At 32.6% G+C, this 21,392-nt stretch overlaps 1 protein-coding gene and 1 long non-coding RNA gene across 2 annotated transcripts; both read right to left on the reverse strand.

Moving 5' to 3' along the window:
* Positions 1-5,469: 5,469 nt before the first annotated feature.
* On the reverse strand, positions 5,470-7,015 carry LOC112324450 (uncharacterized). The gene is made up of 2 exons (XR_002978292.1): positions 6,501-7,015; positions 5,470-5,737 (listed from the first exon to the last, which is right to left on the reverse strand). It is a non-coding gene; the product is annotated as an uncharacterized LOC112324450 (long non-coding RNA).
* A 7,836-nt stretch (positions 7,016-14,851) lies between these two features.
* LOC7484021 (xylan glycosyltransferase MUCI21) lies at positions 14,852-17,718 on the reverse strand. The gene is made up of 3 exons (XM_006373725.3): positions 16,987-17,718; positions 16,805-16,882; positions 14,852-16,360 (listed from the first exon to the last, which is right to left on the reverse strand). The coding sequence occupies exons 1-3, from the start codon at positions 17,207-17,209 to the stop codon at positions 15,066-15,068; spliced, it is 1,596 nt and encodes a 531-aa protein (XP_006373787.2). The 5' UTR covers positions 17,210-17,718; the 3' UTR covers positions 14,852-15,065.
* Positions 17,719-21,392: the final 3,674 nt, after the last annotated feature.

Raw genomic sequence — 21,392 nt, forward strand, 5'->3', positions numbered from 1 at the left:
TCTGGCTTGTATTAACACTTTCATATGTTCCCTTGCAAAGCATCATTATGGCCCCTCATTCTCTAGGTGCTTTACACTATAGTCATTCATGATCTCCACCCTTATTATGTTTGTGGGTCAGCCCTTTTTTTATTCAAATATATCTTCTTCACGGCTACCAATTCAACAATCACACAATTGGCTCGATTAAATCAGCTCATTAATTATAGGTATCAACACACGATGACACCCAAAGAAATCTTATAAAGGAGGATCGCTTTAATATAATTCTTTTTATAATGGAGAATTATCCAGTAAATTTTAGACACAAAGATTAACTCAGTTTTCCAATAACATCTCAATCGACCAAAATTCTTATTAGTCCCTTTTTCGATTCGCCATTAAGGTGATAATTATGTCATTTGATAATCGACCACTCTAAGAGCAAATCCAAGGGTTATAGCTGGGTTTTCGGTGTAATTAATTAGTAAAGATCATTTGTTCTTGATAACTTGTTTTGCTTTGTTTATTTATTTTCGTCCCACAGCAAAGCAATTCCGTAGCATGTAGGAGTTATGATTTAATTAATGCTAAACGTTCGATTAGAATCGCAAAGGGTACTATATATTTAAACACAATGGAGGAGACGTGTAATGGTATGCTTCAACAAATACATGCTCGAAGTGGTGTCAAAACGTACGTATAGAGTCAAAATTTAGATGCACAGTCGTGATGAAGAGAAACTTAATTACCAGGCTCTTAATGGACAATTACTACTTGTTGAAAGGTACTTGATACTTGCTGTATTGTCTATTTGCCATCGATCTCTCAAATTCGGCCGGGAAATTAGAACTTGTGATATGGTAATTGCGCTACTTTGAATAAAGCAAATCCATGATTACATGCAAGCTACCTCTAATTTTTTTTTTAGTTTAACGTGGGTGTCCGGGTCAGCTTGTGCACACCTCGACTAATCCCACGAGTCCTGAAGTTAATGACCATGTAAGCCTCCAGTAGTCATCATATGAGCAACCACAAGGCTCGAACCTGAGTTAAACCTCTAATTTTGATATATAGAAGCATTGCAATTAATATTGAATTAATTTCCTTTTAGATCGATATAATTTTTTTCATGGTCCATTTACATTGAATATAGAGGACCACTTTCTTTAATTTCTATATGGGATCTCTGCCCATCCATAGTCTTTAATTTCTTTTAGATCGTTAGATTTTTTTTTAGTGTCACATTAATTCTTTTCCATAGAAGCTAAAAAAAAGAAGACGAAACAGAAAAGAAATGGTCCATTGGTTGAATTTTTTATAAGCATATTAATTAGTCCATAAACAAAGCATGGCTGAACATTTGTTTTCTCTTTGACCAATGAAAAAAAATCTGACTTCTCTCCTGTCTTTGGAAGAACAAACTAGAATATTTAGTCACCATTTGTTTTTTTTATTATTATAAAGTATTTTAGATATATTTTAAAAGTATATTTTATATATCGTATTTTTTTTATAATTTTGATATATTAATATAAAAAATTATTTTAATATATTTTAAAATAAAAATTATTTTAAACAATTATTTTTACTATAATATCAAACAAACTTAATTTGTCATGTGAATCGATCTAGGTTTGAAGAAAACATTCAAATCATAATAATCAATATACCAAAAATATTTTTTTCTTTATTAATTTCTCTTTTTAACAACCAAATCACTGAAAAAAAAAAGTACATTCGGAGATTTGAGACCCTTCACACGTGGTGGGAGCTAAGACTTTTTGCTTGCAACTTTATTTTTGAGATTCTATCAAGTACAACACTAAAACTCATATATGAACAAATAACCTTTAAAGACTTGCCATAATCTTCATTGACTTGGAAATTTGCAATATTTTTCATTGCTGAATAAACGATATCCGTCATTGAAAGGGCAAATTTTACCTAAAAATTAAGTTTCCTCTCGCATGGTGATGCTACTATATATTATAATCCATACGACCTGTATATATAGATTACAGCCATATATTTATATATACAACTTCGAGTATAAAAATATATAGAGAGCAAGAGAAGTGACAAAAGGGTGACGATCATGGTGATGAAGGTGAATGCAAAATTATGTGTGTGAGAGGTCACTTTGTCCCCATCCACTTGGAAACCTAATAAACTATGCTCAATTATTTCCTTCTTTTTCCCCCTTTGGAACCAAACACGCTTAAATGCGGCTTTATGTATATAATTAACCATCATTAATTACTTATTTATTCAAACTTAACAACATGATTAATAATCTCTTTGGTGGCCTAACCCATGCATCATAGAGGGCAAGCCTAGAGTCAATGGCAATTTTGTGCATGCCACATGGGCAATATTAGCAACAGCATCTGACATTTCTTTCCTTTTCATTAAGCATGCTTTAGTGTTTCTTCGTCTTTCATTGTTGGTTGTGGTTTTTTTTTAAAATATATATATATTATTTTAACGTCAATAAAATTAAAACTTGAAATATAATTACATGCGTATAAAAAAGCAGAATTTTTTTAACTAATTACACAGTTTTTTCTCTATAATTAAAAAAATAGCAGAAATTACTATACCACCAAATAGTATCTTAACATCAACATCACCATATATATATATATATATATATATATATATATATATATAAGTGATTGGAAATTCAAGGATTGGTTTTCATAATAAAGAATCTCATTATCTTACTTTAATAAATTATGGTTTGGGTTTATTAATTAGCCACCAAATTAAATATAATGTTAAAGATTATATAGGGTTTTTTTCCCCCTTAATGCATGATAGAAAAGGGCCTCCAATTGACGTGCGCTTTATTCTCAAGCCATGGCCACAATTTAGTAGATGCTGAATTATATAATGGACGACCGGGCATTTCTTCCTCTCTGATGTTTGATATAATGTCCTGGTCTTCCAGAAGCAGTTGACTCTCGTTTAGAATAAGATTAAAATTAGTAGAAAATCGTACTCATTAAGAAATATATAAGAGTCTTAAGCATTATTGGGCCATGAGATCACAATATATTTTTTTATTTTTTTATTCTAAGAATAGATGAGGATGGACCTCAAATTAAGATCTCTCTTTAAAAGGTCGTTTTTATTAGCCTTGTTATTGGATATTAGAGACTAAATAATTTTGTAATAAAATATGTACCACTCATATTAATTTGGGGAATGGGTGGAATTACTTGTACTTAATTTTTTTGTAAGAATAAATATTGCCAAACAGAAGAAAAATAGAGATGGAAGTAAATGATTCACTAAAATGATTTTTTAAAGAATATTCCAATTTAGATAGATATTGTTAATGGTTGAAAAACAGATTTTTGATCCAAAGATATTATTTGGTCTTAAGAGAGCCAATATATATAAAATAAACTTGTCTGTGTGTCTTTCCACCTAGTGGGAAAAGACTTGAGCAAACAGTTGAAAACAACCTGCGCAGTAATGGATTCATGATAATATCAAAGACTAGAATGGTAATGTGATGTCAGTGAGAAAATTTCAACCATAGACAAGTTATCCTTTCATAGAGACAGAGAGACACAAGTGTAAGAAAGGCAAGCTCTACGTAGCCAATTCCATGGAACAATTAGCCAAGCCATTTCAATGTCAAATGTGAATCTCTGTTTTACAATTTGCAACAACAAGATTTTGTTAGTGTATGTAACTGTAGCTAATTACATGTAATATTGATTTTGTTTATGTAAATACATTTAATTTATTAATAAAGATTTATTTATCTTTAAAACTCATCAAATATTTAATTAAAGAATCTAATATTTGATTAATAAATCTAGAGTAAATATAAGGTTCTTGAGGCAAAAGTACTTTACAAGGAAAATTATAAAGTTATTATAATTATGAGGTCTTTATTGCATCAAAACATTGTTTCTAAAATGTTCTTTGTCAAAACTTTATTAAGACTGAATATTAATTAGAGCTGTTGAAATTAGTAAATATTATGTTTTTTTTTTATGAAAGGAAGCAATTGTTTTTAGAAGTTGAGGTATAATAGATACCTAGAACTAATATGTAAGTTTTTGTTAGATGACATGTATACTGAACTGAGTCGCATGAAAATCCTATATGAAGAGATTACTCGTATCTATGAAAATACTTATGTGACGGTTATGTAAGTGATCCTTAAACTTCATACCACTAAGTTATCTTATATAGAAAATGTTATGCTTTGATCCTGCTATACGTTGTCATAATGAAGGGTAATAAACGAACAAATATTGAGTACAATATGAACTATATGAATGTATTTGAGTAATCAAGAGAGGATTCATTACTCTAGGGTAATTAGAAAAAAAAATATTTCATTTGTTCTCAAATAGTATTGATTGTAAATCCTTGTGCAAAATGGAATAAGATTTGAAAAGAGTTTCAAATCTTATTCAAATAATCAATGACTATGGTGTTGAGAACAAATATAATTTGACATAGTAGACACTTCATGCTATAATGTTTAAATCAGAACATTGTAAATGAATAAAACTAGTCATTTAAAGGTTGAGACAAACCACTTATGGCTTTTCTAATGTTTGAAAGATCATGACATGTTGCTAAACATTGTACTTGATCTTAAAATATAAATCAATCAATTATTGAAATGATAATAAATTAATTTCTTTAATTTATATAATTTTTTTTTATTTAGGATTATGATTTATATTTGTGCCAACTTATTAGGGAACCTAATGGGTCATACACATAAGAACCATTGATCAAAAAGTAAATATGAGATGATTAATCAAGTGTGACTTAATTGTAAATAAATCTTAGAAATTAAGGACTAGAATATAATTAATACAGGGGATATATAGACTTAGAAACAATCAAGTAAGGATTTGATTGAATAAATTTCTAAAATTATCCTAAAATAATATATGTTATATTATTTAAACGGTAAATTGATATTTTTCTATTTATAAAATTTTTAGATTTTTTATAAATAAAAAATTATGTCTCTTATTTTCTATGAGTAGAGTACAATATAAAAACACCTAAAACATAAAAAAAAAAGAATAAACACTAAAAATTATAGCAAACTCTCTTTTTTAAAAAATTTTTTTAAGAGATTTCTCATTATTCCTAAAAAAAATTATAAATTTACTATTTTTATTATATATGTGTGTGTGTTCCGAGAAAACTAACACATTTCAATATTTCTTTAACGCGAACACGAGAGCCAATTCTTGACCCGGTTGGAATAATGATTAACGAGGAAATAACTCTGATGTGATCATTACCAATTTAACTTGAACAAGTTGACATTGGATGAGATGATTTCGAATAGATTTAGAATATATAGGTGACTTGCCCGCGCGCTACCACGGGATTTCGCAACCAATATGTTTCGACGATTCTATAATTTTATAGCAACCAAAAACGAGGTGAGGTTTTTAGATGATGCAATAATGTCGAGGCTGCAAAGGAGCCAAAGTAACACTAAGAGCCATTTGAAGTTCACTCAATAACATAATAGCAAAAGGAAGAACTTGCATCAATGTTATATCTGCATCGTTCAATTCATCCATAACAAAAAAAACATCACATTAATTTAAAAGAGAAGGATATATAAGCGAATCGCAATAAAGGCAAACTTGACATTGGCCGAGTAGGTGGGCGATGCTAGACAAGTCTTGAAAAAAAAACAACCGTTGCAGGCGCTGTGTTAACAAAATGTGCTGCTGTGTCTACAAAGCAAGCTGGCCTGCAAGTGAAGATGAATATGTTTGGGGAAGAAGCAACCAGAAAGAAAATGTAGTAATTTGATGGAATATAGCAAGGGAACAATAGGCATAAACAACATTTTATTAAAAAAGAAGTGTGTTTTTTGTTTTGTGATAGTTGTAGCTGGACTGGAGTGGCACCAAATGATCAACGCACAAATCAAAAACCCATGTCAAAAAAGTCTGAACCTATACATGTAAATGACTGGGCAGTGAATGAGCTGACAAACTTAGGATGAAACTGGAGCAGAAGTTCATCATGAACAACTAGATAAAAGCAGTAGCAAGATGATGCAAATATTCATTCTGAGAGAAACAATGCATTCAAGAATTTGGGACAAAAAGCTATGTGACAGAGGTAGGCAAGAACGATGGGAAAGGAATCAAATAAGAGCTGGCCAGACACAAAATCAAGATTAGAAATTAGCAGGCACTAGGAGGGTAGAACAACGCAAACTCAATCCAATATCGAAGTTTATAAGAAAGCAAGGTGCCAATAGCAAACAGTACGTAGTCTGGTAGTTTTTCTGTAGGTTTCTAACAACCGAGTTTTCTAATCAGAACTCAATCACTTTATAGTTCAACCAGCAGAAAATGGCAAACAACATATATTAAACACATAAGTTGCTCGCAATCTAATCTAGCATTGTAGACAAAAGTACATATCGGAAAAAAAGAGCATATTTTTGTTATGATAAGTGGACTAATAGTATACTTGTGTAAAAGTAGAGAGTTGCTCAAAACCTTTGAAGAGTTGTGGCCTCCTCGAAAAGTAGCCTCCTCCTTGTTTGTAAGGGGAAAAAAGTGTCAAGACATGACTGGATTGTTAAAGGATGTGTCTGCAGCGAACCAATGGTAACAACACAAGGTGGGGCGATCTTCGCAACAATTGTAGGTTTCAATCAAGGACTTGTTCCAGAGCTTGAAGGAGCTGCTGGATCGATGGCTGAAACTGCTTCGCCTTGCAATTCTTATTGGCCAGGTAGAGCATCGACATCTTCAGCTAAGTTTTCATCAAAAACCTTGGTGATGATGATGTTGCAACAGTTGACTATGGATCGAAAAGTCCCAAACCGAAGCTGGAAAATTTTGATCTTGTTGAATTGTTCAAGCATCATAGGTGGAAAGGTGCCTTGGTCTGTGAATTATTTATCTTACATGCAGTGGTGGGTTGCAGAAGAAATGTGTAGTAGTCTTGCCAACCATGACGATGGTACTGGCCTCATCATTCTCATTGATGATTATGCATGTTGAAAGAAGGATAGTTGTGGTATAAGATTAAAATAGTAATGCAAAATAAAAACACTTAAGAATAAAAAGAAGATTGAGATCAAGCTATATTTTTATTAAGTGTTTCTTTTTAAATTTTCTTAGTTATTCTTTTTTTTTTGTGCTGCTGAATAATATTGAATTACAAGTCTTTTTATATATATAAAGTTCTAAACAATCAAGGAATTAAACTAATATAAGAAATCTTAATCCAAACAAGAATTGTATTCTATCGACTGAACTGATTGATTTTTTCTCAACCAGTCGACCACTTTATTTAATCCAACCAGTGGATTGGTTCCTCTGATCTTTAGAAAAACCAAAAATCAAGTTTAATTTTCAACACTCTCTCTTAAACTTGATTTCTTCATAACTCCCAACATATCTCTCATTTGTTTTATGAAAACATCATTTTTTTTTTATAGCTTTGTGAAGATGTCAGCGACTTGGTATTGTGTCTTCATATACTTGACTTTAATTTTCTTATTTGCTATGCAATCTCTTAGGTAATGAAATCTTGTGTCAATGTGCTTACTTTTGTCATGAAAAACTGGATTTTTAGCTAAGATAATGGTAGATGAGTTAAAAATTTCAGTAGGCTTCTCTTGTGGCATTCATAATTCTTTCAATAATCTTTTTAGTCATATGGAATAATAAACACATGATGTAGTAGTTATATATTCAGCTTCATATGTTGACATAATGACTACTAATTGCTTTTTCGAACTCTATGTCGAACTCTATGTTAATGTTTTGTCTCCCATATAGAAAACAAAACCCATGGTACTCTTTCTATCATCCATATCTCCAGCCCAATTACTATCACTATAACCCACAAGATGAAAGCTATTAGAATATCCATAAAATAAGCCAAAATCAACATTACCTTTGATATACCAAAAAATTTGCTTCAAAGCTTTGAAGTGTGTCATAGTTGGTGTCTCCATAAACCTACTCACATGTCTTACTCTAAAAAGAATATCCAGACTAGTGCATATCAAATATCTCAAACTCCTAACTAAACTTTTGAATGTTGTAGAGTCTATATTCTCTCCTTCATCATTCGTTGACATCTTTACTCCACACTCACACTCAACCAGAGTATTTACTTTTACATAATTCTTCATCTTGAATTTCTTGAGAACCTCCCTTACAAACTTCTCTTGATTCACAAAGATTTCATCTTCTCCTTATTTGATCTCAATCCCTAAGAAGTATGTCATAAGACCAATGTCTGTCATCTCAAACTCCTTGATCATTACTTACTTGAAGTCTCTAAATATTTTTGGATTATTTTTTGTAAAGATCAAGTCATCCACATACAAACATACAATAATAGTATCACTACTCTCTTTTATCTTTACATAGATAGCATATTTGTCACACCCGGACATCGCAGCGACCGATTAAAAATTTCTTGACAAAAAAAGAACAGATATCTGACATATTCTTGTTCTTTTAGGGGAAAGTATTATGGTCACTAGGAACTCTAACTGATCAACAAAGATTCTATGGTACGAGACTGGTTACGCGAAAAGAAAGATACTATTACCCCTTAAATGTCCTACCTAAGGCAAGCTACATTGCTGGTTTTGTCTTAAATTGCTAAGAGTTGTATTTGTTTCATTTTTAAGATCATCCTATAATATTCTTGACTCTAGCGTCAGTGAATATTCACCTATGAATATTTACAACTCTGGCGTTGGTAAATATTATGCAATCCATAAAGTACAGGGTCGGGTTTATGAAAAAATAAAGATAGTTAAGAACCTAACTGACCCGACGGGTTGACTCGGCAATACTCGGTCAAAAACCCGATTGCAACCCGTTGACTATCTTTTTTTATTTTTTTCAAAACGATGTCGTTTTGATTTATAAAAAAAATTGAGGTTAACCCGGGTGACCCGGTCAAAACCCAGGGCCCAGGTTTAAAAACACTGCTTATAATTTTAGAAGGAGAGGGAAATGAAGAACATACCTGGAGATGAAGCCGATGGTAACTGAGACGAAGACGTGGGCTATTGGTCGTCAACACTCCTTTCTTCACTTCAGCTTCTCTCTGTCCATTGTATCTCAGCCTCCTATGCCCCTGGTTTGCGTTTCTGTCCTCTGTTAGCGTTTCCAGGTCTTCGACGGTTTCCTCTATTCTGCGATGTTATTGTTTATGTTCTCTAGTTCTGTTTGTGTGTATATGCTCTCTGTGTGTCCTCCTGTGGCTTCCTTCCCCCTGTATGTGGGTCTGTTTATTCTCCCTTGTTCGTCCTGTTTTTCTGTCAAAAGCCCCTCGTCTGTGTGTGCCTTCTGGTTTTCTATCCTGTGTTTGTTCCTTCATCCTCCTGTTCGCGTCCATCCTGTCTCTATTGAGAAGAGAAGGTTGTTGCTGCTATGGCGGGTGCATGCTCACGGTGCACAGTGCTGGTTGCTGGAGCTGGAGGAGGCGCGCAGCGCTGGAAGGAGGAGCTGAAGCTGGTACTACTGTCAAGTGGTGTTTGTCGCAGTGGCGAAGAAAGGGTGGCTGGTGCAAGGCTGATCACGGTGAGGGGAGAAGTTGGTTGCCTCTACTGTGTTTGCTGGGAGAGTAAATTGATTTGCATCCCCTCTCAAGAGGTCCCGTCCTCTTCCTTCTTCAAAGAGTAAGGGTGATGACTTCTAAGATTTGGTTGGCCATGGGGAAGAAATCTTGTATTCTTTGCAGGTAGCGGCTGAGAAGAAAGAGGGGTGGTTCTTGTAATGGTGCTGCTGGGATGAATATCAACCGGGGCTGCTGGGGGAGGCTGAGAGGAACTGAGGGTCGTTTCTAAGTTTTTTTTTTTTTTTTTCTCTGGGTTTTCTTGTAATGTCCCCCCCTTTGTGTGCATGCACTGGGATCCATATTTATAATGTAAAAGTCTCATTGCCTGTGAAAAATAAAATCTCAAAGAAACTTATTTTCTTCTTTGAAATTTGAATTTGATTAAGAATCAAATTCGAAAGCAGATAAATATCATTATCTTGATGATAATGATAGAATGATAAAAGCACATTATAATCCCTAGTTTCTGCGTAAGTTGACAAATCACACTTTTTATCGAAATAAATCCTTGATCTTTTAATTTTACATTTTAACCCTGCAAAATTAAATTAAAAACCAATAAATCAAAATTGGGTTATAACAATATTCATGAGGGAATTTAACAAATTTATTCTTTAATAAATATTCATCAATACGACTATACCAAGCCCTTGGGGCTTTTTTCAATCCATACAAGACTTTGTTCAACTTTATTACCTTGTCTTCATGTCCCTTCACTTCATATCTCATAGGTTGCTCAATGTAGACCTTCTCTTCAAGAAAACCATTAAGAAAGGTTGATTTAACATCCATTTGATAGATTATCCATCTATGTTGGGTAGCGGTGACAATGATTAATTGAATGGTCTCCAATCTAGCAACTAGAGCAAATACTTCATCATAGTCAATCTCATGCTTTTGACTATAGCCTTATGCCACTAACCTTGCTTTGTACCTCTCCACCTCTCCTATAACGTTCTTGTTTTCTTTATAGATCCATTTGACATCCATTGGTTTCTTTCCACTTAGTCTAGGAACCAATTTTTATGTCATTCTTCTTAATTGATGCAATTTCCTCATCCATAGTAATTCTCTATTTTTTATCCTTTATTACTTCCTCAAATACTATAAGATCACATGTAGCAAGGTGACAATATAGTGTTACATAATCATCAATAGGATTAGTTACCTCATATAAGTCATTAAGGCTCCTCATATTTCTTGGTGGACTTTGTGAAGTGCCGCTACTTGAGTTTCCACTAGAAGAAGAATGAGAAGGAGAAGTTGAGCTCATCAATGTTTGTGAAGGTGTAGCTATAGATTCTTAATGATCTTCATATCTTTCCTCCTTTTTATCAAGAATCGGTAGGAAGTTATATTTCTTACCATCATCTACGTTCCAATCCTATGTTTCTTCTTCATTGAACTTAACATCTCTATTAATCATTATATTTCCTTCATTAGGGTTGTAAAGCTTATATTCTTTGGACTTTTGATCATAGCCCACAAAAATCATCTTTTTGCTCTTGTCATCTAGCTTAGTCCTTACTTAATCATCTACATGCACATAGTCAATGCTCCCAAAAACTTTCAAGTGGGAAACACTTGGCTTTCTTCCACTCCATGCTTCTTGTAAAGTCATGTCATTCAAGTGTGTTTGGTATTGTAGTAGCTTTTGTGGTTGTGGTAGCTTTTGTGGTTGTAGTTTGAAAAAAGTTGTTTTATAAAAAAGTTGTTTTAGTTAAGGTTGGTTTGATATTTATATATGTTTGGTTAAAATTGTGGTTGAATTTGAGGTTGAACAAAAAGTAGTTTAATGTATTTGGTTAAAAAATTTCTTTTCAAATTGAGGTTATATATATATATATATGTATATATATATATATATATATATATATATGTATATATATATATTATTGATGGTTTTTAATTTAAATATTGTAGATTTAACTATTGTTATTATATCATGAAATAAATAATACTTTATATAAAATATTTTTTATTGTTCAATTAAACTATCTACAATTCCATCACGTATGAAATATATCCGATAAGGACTATAATTTTCTTGGTTTCTTAAGCGCGCAACAACATTAGGTAAAACATAATCAGGAACAAAATTGGGATTGCGATCAAATTCTGCAAATGGTACGTCATTAAAAAAACACAATTAAAAATAAAAAAATTTAATTTAAGTGTTTTTTACTGGGTCGGACCTGGTTCAATGCATCATGAACAAAAAACAAATTTCACGTGAACAGTGAAGCTCTCCACACTGAAAGCTGCATTATGCTGCTTTCAGTGAGCCGGTGTTTTTAACGCAGAAATTATTGAGGCCCATGCACAATGAATTAAGTTTTCAGCCGTTACCAAACACTTGTTTTCCGTGGTTGGCTTCAAACGCAGAAGCAACCACGAAAACAAACGGTCTCTTAGTAGGACACCAATTTGACAAATAGATATAACACAATCTACAACTTTGGTCTAAAACTTTTTAGGAATCCTTTTGGTTTTGAGCATGCTTGAGGATGCTTCTATTGTTTCTCTCCACCACACTATTTTGTTGTGGGGATCTAGGCACCGTTAAGAGTCTCTTTATACCATGACCTTCACAAAACTCATTAAAATCATTAAAACAAAATTCACCCCCTATCCATCCTAAGTGATTTTATAGAATAATCACTTTCCTTTTTAACTAATGCCTTAAACTTCTTAAAAAAACTAAACACTTTAGACTTTTCTTTTAAGATTTTTACCAAATGAACATGGTTTGATAGAACCACAAACATCGATATGTATTTATTGTAAGGGTTGACTTGCTCTTGATGTAGACTTTATTAGAAAGCTCTTGTGAAATTGCTTGCCCACTAAACATCCTTCACATAACTAATTTGGATGTATAATGGATGGTAAACCCTTTAAGATCTCCTTTTATTCCATCATCTTCAAGCTATCAAAGTTTACATGCCTAAGTCTCATATGTCAAAGTCAAGTCTCATCCTTCACACACTCATTTAGGCATTTAGACACATCCGTCTCTATGTTTAGTAAGAACATTTTATTATTTGTCATGGCTACCTTTGTATTCATAACTCCTTTAATGTCAAGTAATATCAAAGCATGATCTTTCATCTTAGCTATTTTTTACACTTTGTGTCTCCATAGAACTGTTAAGCTCAAAACAAATTAAGTTATTCTAAACATAAAACATGTATAAAATACTAAGAATAAAGTACATAAAAGATACATACATACATATATATATATATACATACATACATATATATATACATACATAACAATGCTCTTCATTTTCCTTTTAGGCTAGTGTTTTAGACTTTTTCTTTACAGCAATTGTTCCTCTCTCCAACACTCAACATGTTATCTCATTAAAGATCACGAACACCAATTATATTTATTAGTGAATGCAGATGAAGTCGTATTTGCTTGGACAAGGTGTTTTCCAATTTATTGATGGTTCTTTGATGTGTCCCTCTTCTCACTTGACTACTACCAATAGCTCTTTTCTTCGAGTTAATCCCTCTTTTCTTCATTGGAAACAACATGACCACCTTATTTTGAGTGCACTCCTTTGTAAGGTTTGAAACAAGCTCCTCGAGCATAGTATACTTGACTGAGTGATTATCTTTTATCTATTGGATTTCATGCTTTAAAGGTTGATACCTCTTTATTCATCTTATCTATGGGTATTGATATATTTTATCTCCTTATTTACGTCGATGATATTTTGCTACAATTCAATCTTGCTCCACTATTTAATCCAGTTGCTTAGCTCAAAATTCAAGCAATAAAATTTAAGAGTTGCCTATTATTTTTTAGGGATTGAGGTTCACCCTACTAGTATGAGTATCATGTTACGGCAAGATAAGTATATTCTTGACATAATTCACCAAGCAGGTATGTTTTCCTGCAAACTAGTCGACACTCCTATTTTTGCCTTCAAACTTGATATGGTGTCCGATTACATGTTTTCTGATCCTACATGGTTTCGTCAAATTATTGATGCTTTTTAATATATAACATTTATGAGACCAGATATTTTTTTTTATTTTTGTGAACAAAGTATGTTAGTTGATGCATGTTCCTACAGATGCGTATTAGACTGCCGTTAAACGCATTATGCGTTATCTGAAAGGTACATTTTCTTTTGGCTTACAAATCACCTGCAGTTCTTCATTTACTTTACATGATTTACAAATATTGTTTGGGCTGGTAATGTTGGTGATTATAAGTCAACAAGTGGTTATTTTGTCTATTTTAGTTATACATCAATTTCTTGAAAATCAAGCAAACAACATACAATTGCTTGATCTTCGACTGAGGTTGAGTATAAGATTTTAGCTTACGGGGCTTCTGAGGTCCTATGGCTTCAATACTTATTGACAGATATGCAAATTACTCCTACTTCTTTGCATATGTTTAAGTGTGATAATTTAATTGCCACTTTTTTGTCCGCCAATCATAATTTTCATGCTCGTATTAAACATGTGGAGGTTGACTACCATTTTGTACACGATGAGGTTGCAAAGAAAGATATTCAAATTCACTTCATTTCCTCTAGGGATCAATTTATAGATATTCTTACCAAGCTATTTTCCATCGCTTCTTTTAATCATTTTCGATTCAAGCTTCGAGTTGAACCCCCACCCTTAGCTTAAAGGGGTGTATTATAGAAAGTGTTATTTTATAGGGTATGTATTACAGTAATTCTATTTATCATGTGTATATGATAATTGTGTGTTGTAAACTCTATATTAACTATTGTACACTCCCCTATATGTATAAATAAAAAAGATTGACTAAGTAATTAGTTAAGCCCCTATTCTTCTTAGCTCTCATAGTCAAACAGTTGAATAATAGATACTTGTTTCTGCAGTAACCCGAATATGGGTGTTGTTCCTTCTGAGCTAAGATTGATGAAATAATGGAGAACCATATCATGTGATCGCATGTTATCATTGAGTAAATACGAGTCACACTTGGAAATCTCAAGTTCTATGGAAATTTAACCAAATCATTGTCAATTGCAATACGAATTAATTAATCTTCACCATTTGAATTTTATTTATTTTTCAGCTTACTTTGCTCAGAAAGAACGTATTGTACGTAGTGGTGATGATAAACCTACTGCACATGGTCGAACGCAGCGCGTAGGCGTCAAAATTAAGCTTCATGTCTTTACCGGACTGGGAAAAGAGAAGAAAAAGGCATGAAGTAGCAGAAGCTGAGAAAACCAATCTAGAGACACTGAAACTGAACTAAAGAAGAAATATTAGCCCAGTTAAAATACTCCAAACATTGTGTGATTTACACATAAGCTTATTGGTATTGTGTGCTTAATATACGTACTGAGGACTTATGCAAGAAATCTATAGTCTATACAAACATATACACGCCTAGTTGCCCTTTCGTGCCTTCTAATGCACAAAGATGAATCACATAATATATCTTCATGCAGTCACTAAATATTACTGTGATTGGAGATGATATCTACTATTCACTTTTGCGATAGAGTAACGGTAAGCACGAAGTAACCTCCTCTGAAATCTTCCAAGATTGAGCCTCACATTTTGGTTATCAAGATAGATCGACTTTGTGTATTGCCATCCCTTGTCAGACACGCTTCTGGGATCTCGAAGAACAGGATCATTCTTATCGTATTTGTCATACAATGAACTCTCTCTTGGAAGAATTTGGTAGCCAATATACTTTAAACCAAGCTTCCTTGCAGGCTCACCATAATAAGCATCGGCTGCCCATTCTGTTCCTAGAGGAATAACTTGGATAAAAACAGAGCCAGGCTTCATAAACAGAAAATGAGTCATGGCAGCACCATGGACACCAATCATAACTTCACTTGAATTAAGTGCGCGATATATCCTGGCCAGTTCTGTCGTTGGTTCAGGCCTCATCACTTCAACTCGAAATCCGATTTCTTCAGCCATCTTCACCAATAAATTCTCATTAGTTATAGCTCTAGATCCATTTCGAGATAAAATTACCAGTTTAGGTTTCTTCAAGGTGGCTTCATGCACTTGCTTTAGGTTTTTTTTTGATGAATGAGCTTTCAGTTCAAGTTTTTTTTGAGCTCCTCGTTCTTCTCCTTTAATCATACTTTTAATTCGAGGCCAGTAAGCTCGGTCTAGAAAATTGCGAAAATCAACAATGCTTTTATTCTCCTGCATCAGTGAAGGATCCACTGTGAGCTCATCATGGATTCTAAGACCAGCAATAGCTTCAGGAAAGCAATGGGTTTTCTTGTCTCCACTAAAATCAATGGCAGGATAATCCGAAAGAAGTGAAAGAATGTTTCCATACTTCATGATCCACCAATTATGATAATCGAGAATAACAAACACAACCTTCTTCTTGAAATGCTGTGATGTAATGTACAAAGGCAAAATCCCATCATTGAATTCATGATAAACATTACCGGTGTAGCCTCCAGTCGAAAAGAACACTGCCGGTACATCATGCATGACATCGCAATGATGGTTAATTCTAGAATTCTCTGTCTTTGCAATAAGGCCTAATTCATCAATTGAGTCCATCACACTCGTTTCCCATTTTCGAGTGTATGGTTTGATCTTTTCATGATGGAGTTCCTCATCTTTATCAACTAAACTCGAAACCTTGTTCATCACAGAATTGTTATTTCTTGAGGTGAAGAGGAAGATCGAAGAAGAGGCAGAATGTGTTCTTACATCCCCTTTCATAACACAGACATCAGAACGCATACTGCTTCGGTCACAACATATGGTTCCTGAATTTACCACAAAAAAATGTGTAAAACATTTGGGGAAACTAACAGTAAAACATCAATTCATATTACTATACGAGCCTCCCATTTGAGCAAACTTCACAAAATAAAAACAAGGTAAGAAAGAGACTTTAACCCAGTAACTTTGTGTCTACTTTTTTTGTTACAGAAACTAGATCATTCACTCACGTTGATTGAGTAACCACTTAAAACTCCAAAAGAAGAAAAAAGAAAAAATCAGTTCCATCATTAATTCTCCCTAACTTTCTTGGTTACGTAATTACGTAGCCCAAGGAAATTCTAAATATCAGAAAGCAATAAACGTCAAGGCTGTTAATTAATACCTAGTACTGTTTGATTCAATAAAACTTTTTAAAAAAGAAATAGAGGAAGAAAGGCAAAAAGAATAGAACACCACACAAAAAAAAAAAAAAAGAGAGTACTAACCATTAGAAATCGAAGAGCACAAATAAGCTTTTGCATTTACATTAGTAGCAACCCCATCACTTTCTACATCAAAAGAATCTGCAAAAACCAGACAAACATGATCAGCAAATGCAAAGAAGAAGAAAAGAAAAAAAAGGAAGCAGAGAAAAAATAGCCAAAACCCATGAGAGAGAGGAGCTTACACGAAAGAGAGGAAGTAGAGGAAGAGCAAAACAAGGGAGGAGATAAAATAAGACAGCAAGAGAGAAGAGAAAGAATGACAAGAGAGAAAAGCTTGGGCCTTGTCCTATTGAAATAACCCGAGCTTGCTGCACACATCAAAGATGACAACAGCACCTCCTCTTCTTCAACATGTTGACGATCACCTTTTTTTAACTGATCATGATATCTATAGGAGTGCACCATTGCCAACTATTCTCAAATGTAAAGCTTCTATCTTTTTTGGATTTATAAAAAACTCAACGACTAAAACAAGAGAAAGAAAGAATTTTTTTGAGTGAACAAAGTTTCTGAGCAAACCCCAGTACTTTATTTACTTCTTTTGTTTTTTTCCAAAGGTTCTTCCTTTTCTGGGTTGTAAAAGTGTTGAACTAAAACCCAGTTTTGAACGGAGAAAAGAGAGCAGTTCATGTATTTGTAAAGAGAGAGAGAGAAAACAGAAGTTAGTTTCTACGTTGTCGTAATGGTTATGCTGTGGAGGTGTTTCTGGGGGTGTTTACGTTGCTAAATTTGAAAGACAGAGAGAGAGGTTTTTGTCTAGTTATGCTAAAGGATGTTTCTAGGGACGTGTTATTTGCGTTTATATTAATTGGCATACCAGGGAATAGAGAGAATGATTGCGTGTGTGTGTGTGTGTGTGTGTGAGAGAGAGAGAGAGAGAGAGAATTGGCATACCAAGGATAAGGAATGATAGTGTGTGTGTGTGAGAGAGAGGGAGGGAGGAATTATAGAGAGAATGAAGGAGGAAGCGAAGGAGGAGCCAATGAGGAACGAAGGTGTCTAAAAAGGAGGCTATAATATTGAACTTTTGAAAAAATTGAAGAACTGCATATGGTTTTTTGTTTTCGGCAGTCAAATTCCGTGTGAAGAGCAAATCAAAGAGCCGTCCTTTCTCTTTTCAGTAGTGATTCATCGACAAAATGTCATCATACAACATTTATGGTGTGATTGTGAACCCCAAATTTGATGAAGTTTTGTCATCCAAGTGTGTGGTTGGTTTGTCCTCCTAGATATAAATGTCGTTGTTAATGCACCGAGTTTTTTAATTAAAAATATGTTAGATTATTTTTACTTTTTTTATTTTTATTATAGTACATAAAAACTATTGATAAACATATAAAAATTATTAATTTAATATTTTTGTAAGTAACAATTAATTTGAAAGGCAAGTTGAAGCAAAAAAAAAAACATCAAAGACACAAAATATGTATTTTATATCAGAGATTATTAGTTTAGAAATGTAAATATTAAAATCACAACAGTGATTAACCCAAAAGAAACATATATTTAATACATGAGGAACAAAAAATGAATTTAATTGATCCCTTCAACAACAAATCAACCACTACCAGAAAATTAACAAATACAAATAGAAATATCAATGGAATTTTTTCATCTATAAATTACGGTGAATTTTTCTGGCTGAATATGCCCTTACAGTATTCATCGATAAACACCAATAGAAATATTCTCTCGGTATATACTAAAGGAATTACAGTGAGAAAAGAATAAATGAAAAAAAACCAAAAAATACGATAACGTGTCATTTTTATACACAAAATTACTGATAGATTTATTTCAATATGTCGGTAAATTCGTCTGTAATATTTAATTTATGATCTGACGAGCAACCCTCCTCTATTAGTAATGAAGATTAGATCACATATATATAGATGGTACATGTGCTCTCTCTTATTCGTCCCATAGTCCTGACAAAGACCTGCCTTTTCATCCTCCTTCAGCATCTCTATTCTAAATTAATTGTATTTAAACTTATAAATGTTTATAAATATTTTATTTTTATATTAATTTAATTTAATTATTTTTTATTTTTGTTTAATAGATTTAAAAAAATTAAATTATTACTGGCAAGGTTACCGGCAAACTAAGTTTAATTATCGGTATATTTCAGAAAGTTGAAAATTAATTACTATAAATGTTACTATCATTATTTACTCACCGATAGAATTATAAATGGTCTGTTTGATCGTTATATGTCAAATTCACCGAGAAGAATATTGGCAGACAAAAAATATTACCGATGGAATTATATACAGTTTTTTTGTCGGTGATATGTTATATTCATCAATAGAAATATCAATGGATAAAGCGGATAAATTTTTTTTTGCACGCTTTTGCCGTCAGTAAATCCATCAGTAAAATTATTACCGATGAACTCACCGATAGACCATAAATCACTTACAAGAGTTTTTCCGGCGGAGTATTGTCATCCCATCCGTGAGCCCATCAGAAAAATTTGTGCCCATGATATTTCGTCAGTAAATCTAAAAAATTTGATAGTCAACAATATCACTCTTAGCATTTTTATTAACTTTTTTTTGTTAATTAATCATAAAAAAAAAATGGACAGTTAGGTTGACACTGATATGTTTTTTGATGTTACACTTCAATTTATATTAATATCTTACGTGAGATTATTCCATTAATTATAGATCATCAGATTTATGGAAGAAAAAAAAAAAAAAAAGGGTTGTTGTCAAGAAGTATGTTGTCAGCCAACCCTTTTCCCTTGTTTCTCTGGTTGGCTTTGCCTATCTCTATTAAGTGGAATTGGATTCCAATATTTAGTTGGTATTTGGAATATTACGAGCGGTTGTTTTTATTTTCATTTAGAATACATAAAAGATGATATATTTTATATATATTTTAAAAAATATAAAAAAAAACTTTTTTCTTTTAAAAATTCAATTTTGATATCAAAAATCAAAACATAAAAAAAACACATAAAAAACTTTCAAACAAAAATGAAGTTCAAAATTTTTGAAAACTCCAATCACTTTCTCAAACACTTTTTTTGTTATTTATTTTTACAGTAAAAATGTTATTTTTAAAAAAAAGTTAAATTTTTTTATTTAAAATTAAATTTTTTATTATTATTTTAATGTTCTTGATTTTTTTAGAGGCTAGTTGGGAAACTGATCCCTGAAATCTTAACAATTTCTTAAGATGGTCCAGAAAGCATGTCGACAGAAAAAGTGGACAGGTGTCTAGTACATGTCAGATCAAGAATTAATAGTAAATTAATCATCTAGGTGGTGGCCCAGTGATAAGAGCTTGGGATCAAGAGGTTTGCTCCCTCTGTGGTCTCAGGTTCGAGCCCTGTGGTTGCTCATATGATGGCCACTGGAGGTTTACATGGTCGTTAACTTCAGGACCCGTGGGATTAGTTGAGGTGCGCGCAAGCTGGCCCGGACACCCACGTTAAACTAAAAAAAGAATTAATAGTAAATTGAATGAAAAATGAACATTATTAAACGAAAATCATTAGCAAAGTAAATTAATTAAACGAAGATCAGGCCCCTTTTTTATTTTTCAACTCAAATAAATAAAGACACAGAAAACTTGCTACTTTAAAACGTTAGTTCAATCAAACATAACGCACTACCTTTGCCTAATCCTTAAAAACTAATATAGCTAATCAAGCCCCGTCAAGAAAATTTCAACGGACAAGATTATATTTCTTAGGCCTAAATCCACCCCTAGAACATGATCTGATTTCATTTATTAACAACTTTCATTTTTATTCATGTTTAGTTTAATTTTTTTAAGTTTTTGCGTTTAGTTAAAAATGAAATAAAAATCTATAATTAAAAAATCAACACTACCAGAAATTACAGACGGCATATTCAGAATTAAAAAAAAAAAGCGGTTCGCTAACGTGGAAGTTTTGGCGGACGATTTTACCGATGGAACACCGAGGGATTCAAACCGGGATCTCCGTACAGTGACGTGACCAATTCACCATCAGAATTGCAGCGCTAGATAAGTAATAGAAACTAAAGGTATGATGGAGCCAATATTTCATGACGGAAAAAAAAAGTTGTGTTGGTGATCAAAAACTTAGAGACTGAATAAAATGATTTGTAGCAATCCACACTGTTTTGTGAGGAAAAATATAGTGCTTTCGCCACATGATTTAGCTTTTCTGTTAATAAAAAGGAAAAAAAATACAAAACTAAATTCTCTACCAACTTAATATAAAAAAAATCGACAAAAATAATTTTGGAAGGAAAAAAACCCGTAAGGAAAAACATTATAGCAATTGACAATGTTTTGTGAGGAAAACTACAGTGTTTTCCCCAATACAATCGACAAAGATAATTTTAGAAATAATCATAAAAAAACCATTTAGAGAAATACTGTAGCAATCTACAGTGTTTTGTGAGGAAAACAACAACGCTTTCCCCATATAATTTAGTTTTATTGTAATTATAATTTTTAACCAACTCGATATTCAAAAAAAATTGACAAAGATAATTTTGGAAAAAAATCATAAAAAAATCATGTGGGAAAACACTGCAGCAATTCACAGTGTTTTAAAGAAAAAAATTACAAAGCGAAATTCTCA

Source organism: Populus trichocarpa, chromosome 16 (genome assembly GCF_000002775.5).
Source record: "Populus trichocarpa isolate Nisqually-1 chromosome 16, P.trichocarpa_v4.1, whole genome shotgun sequence".
NCBI classification, from domain to species: domain Eukaryota; kingdom Viridiplantae; phylum Streptophyta; class Magnoliopsida; order Malpighiales; family Salicaceae; genus Populus; species Populus trichocarpa.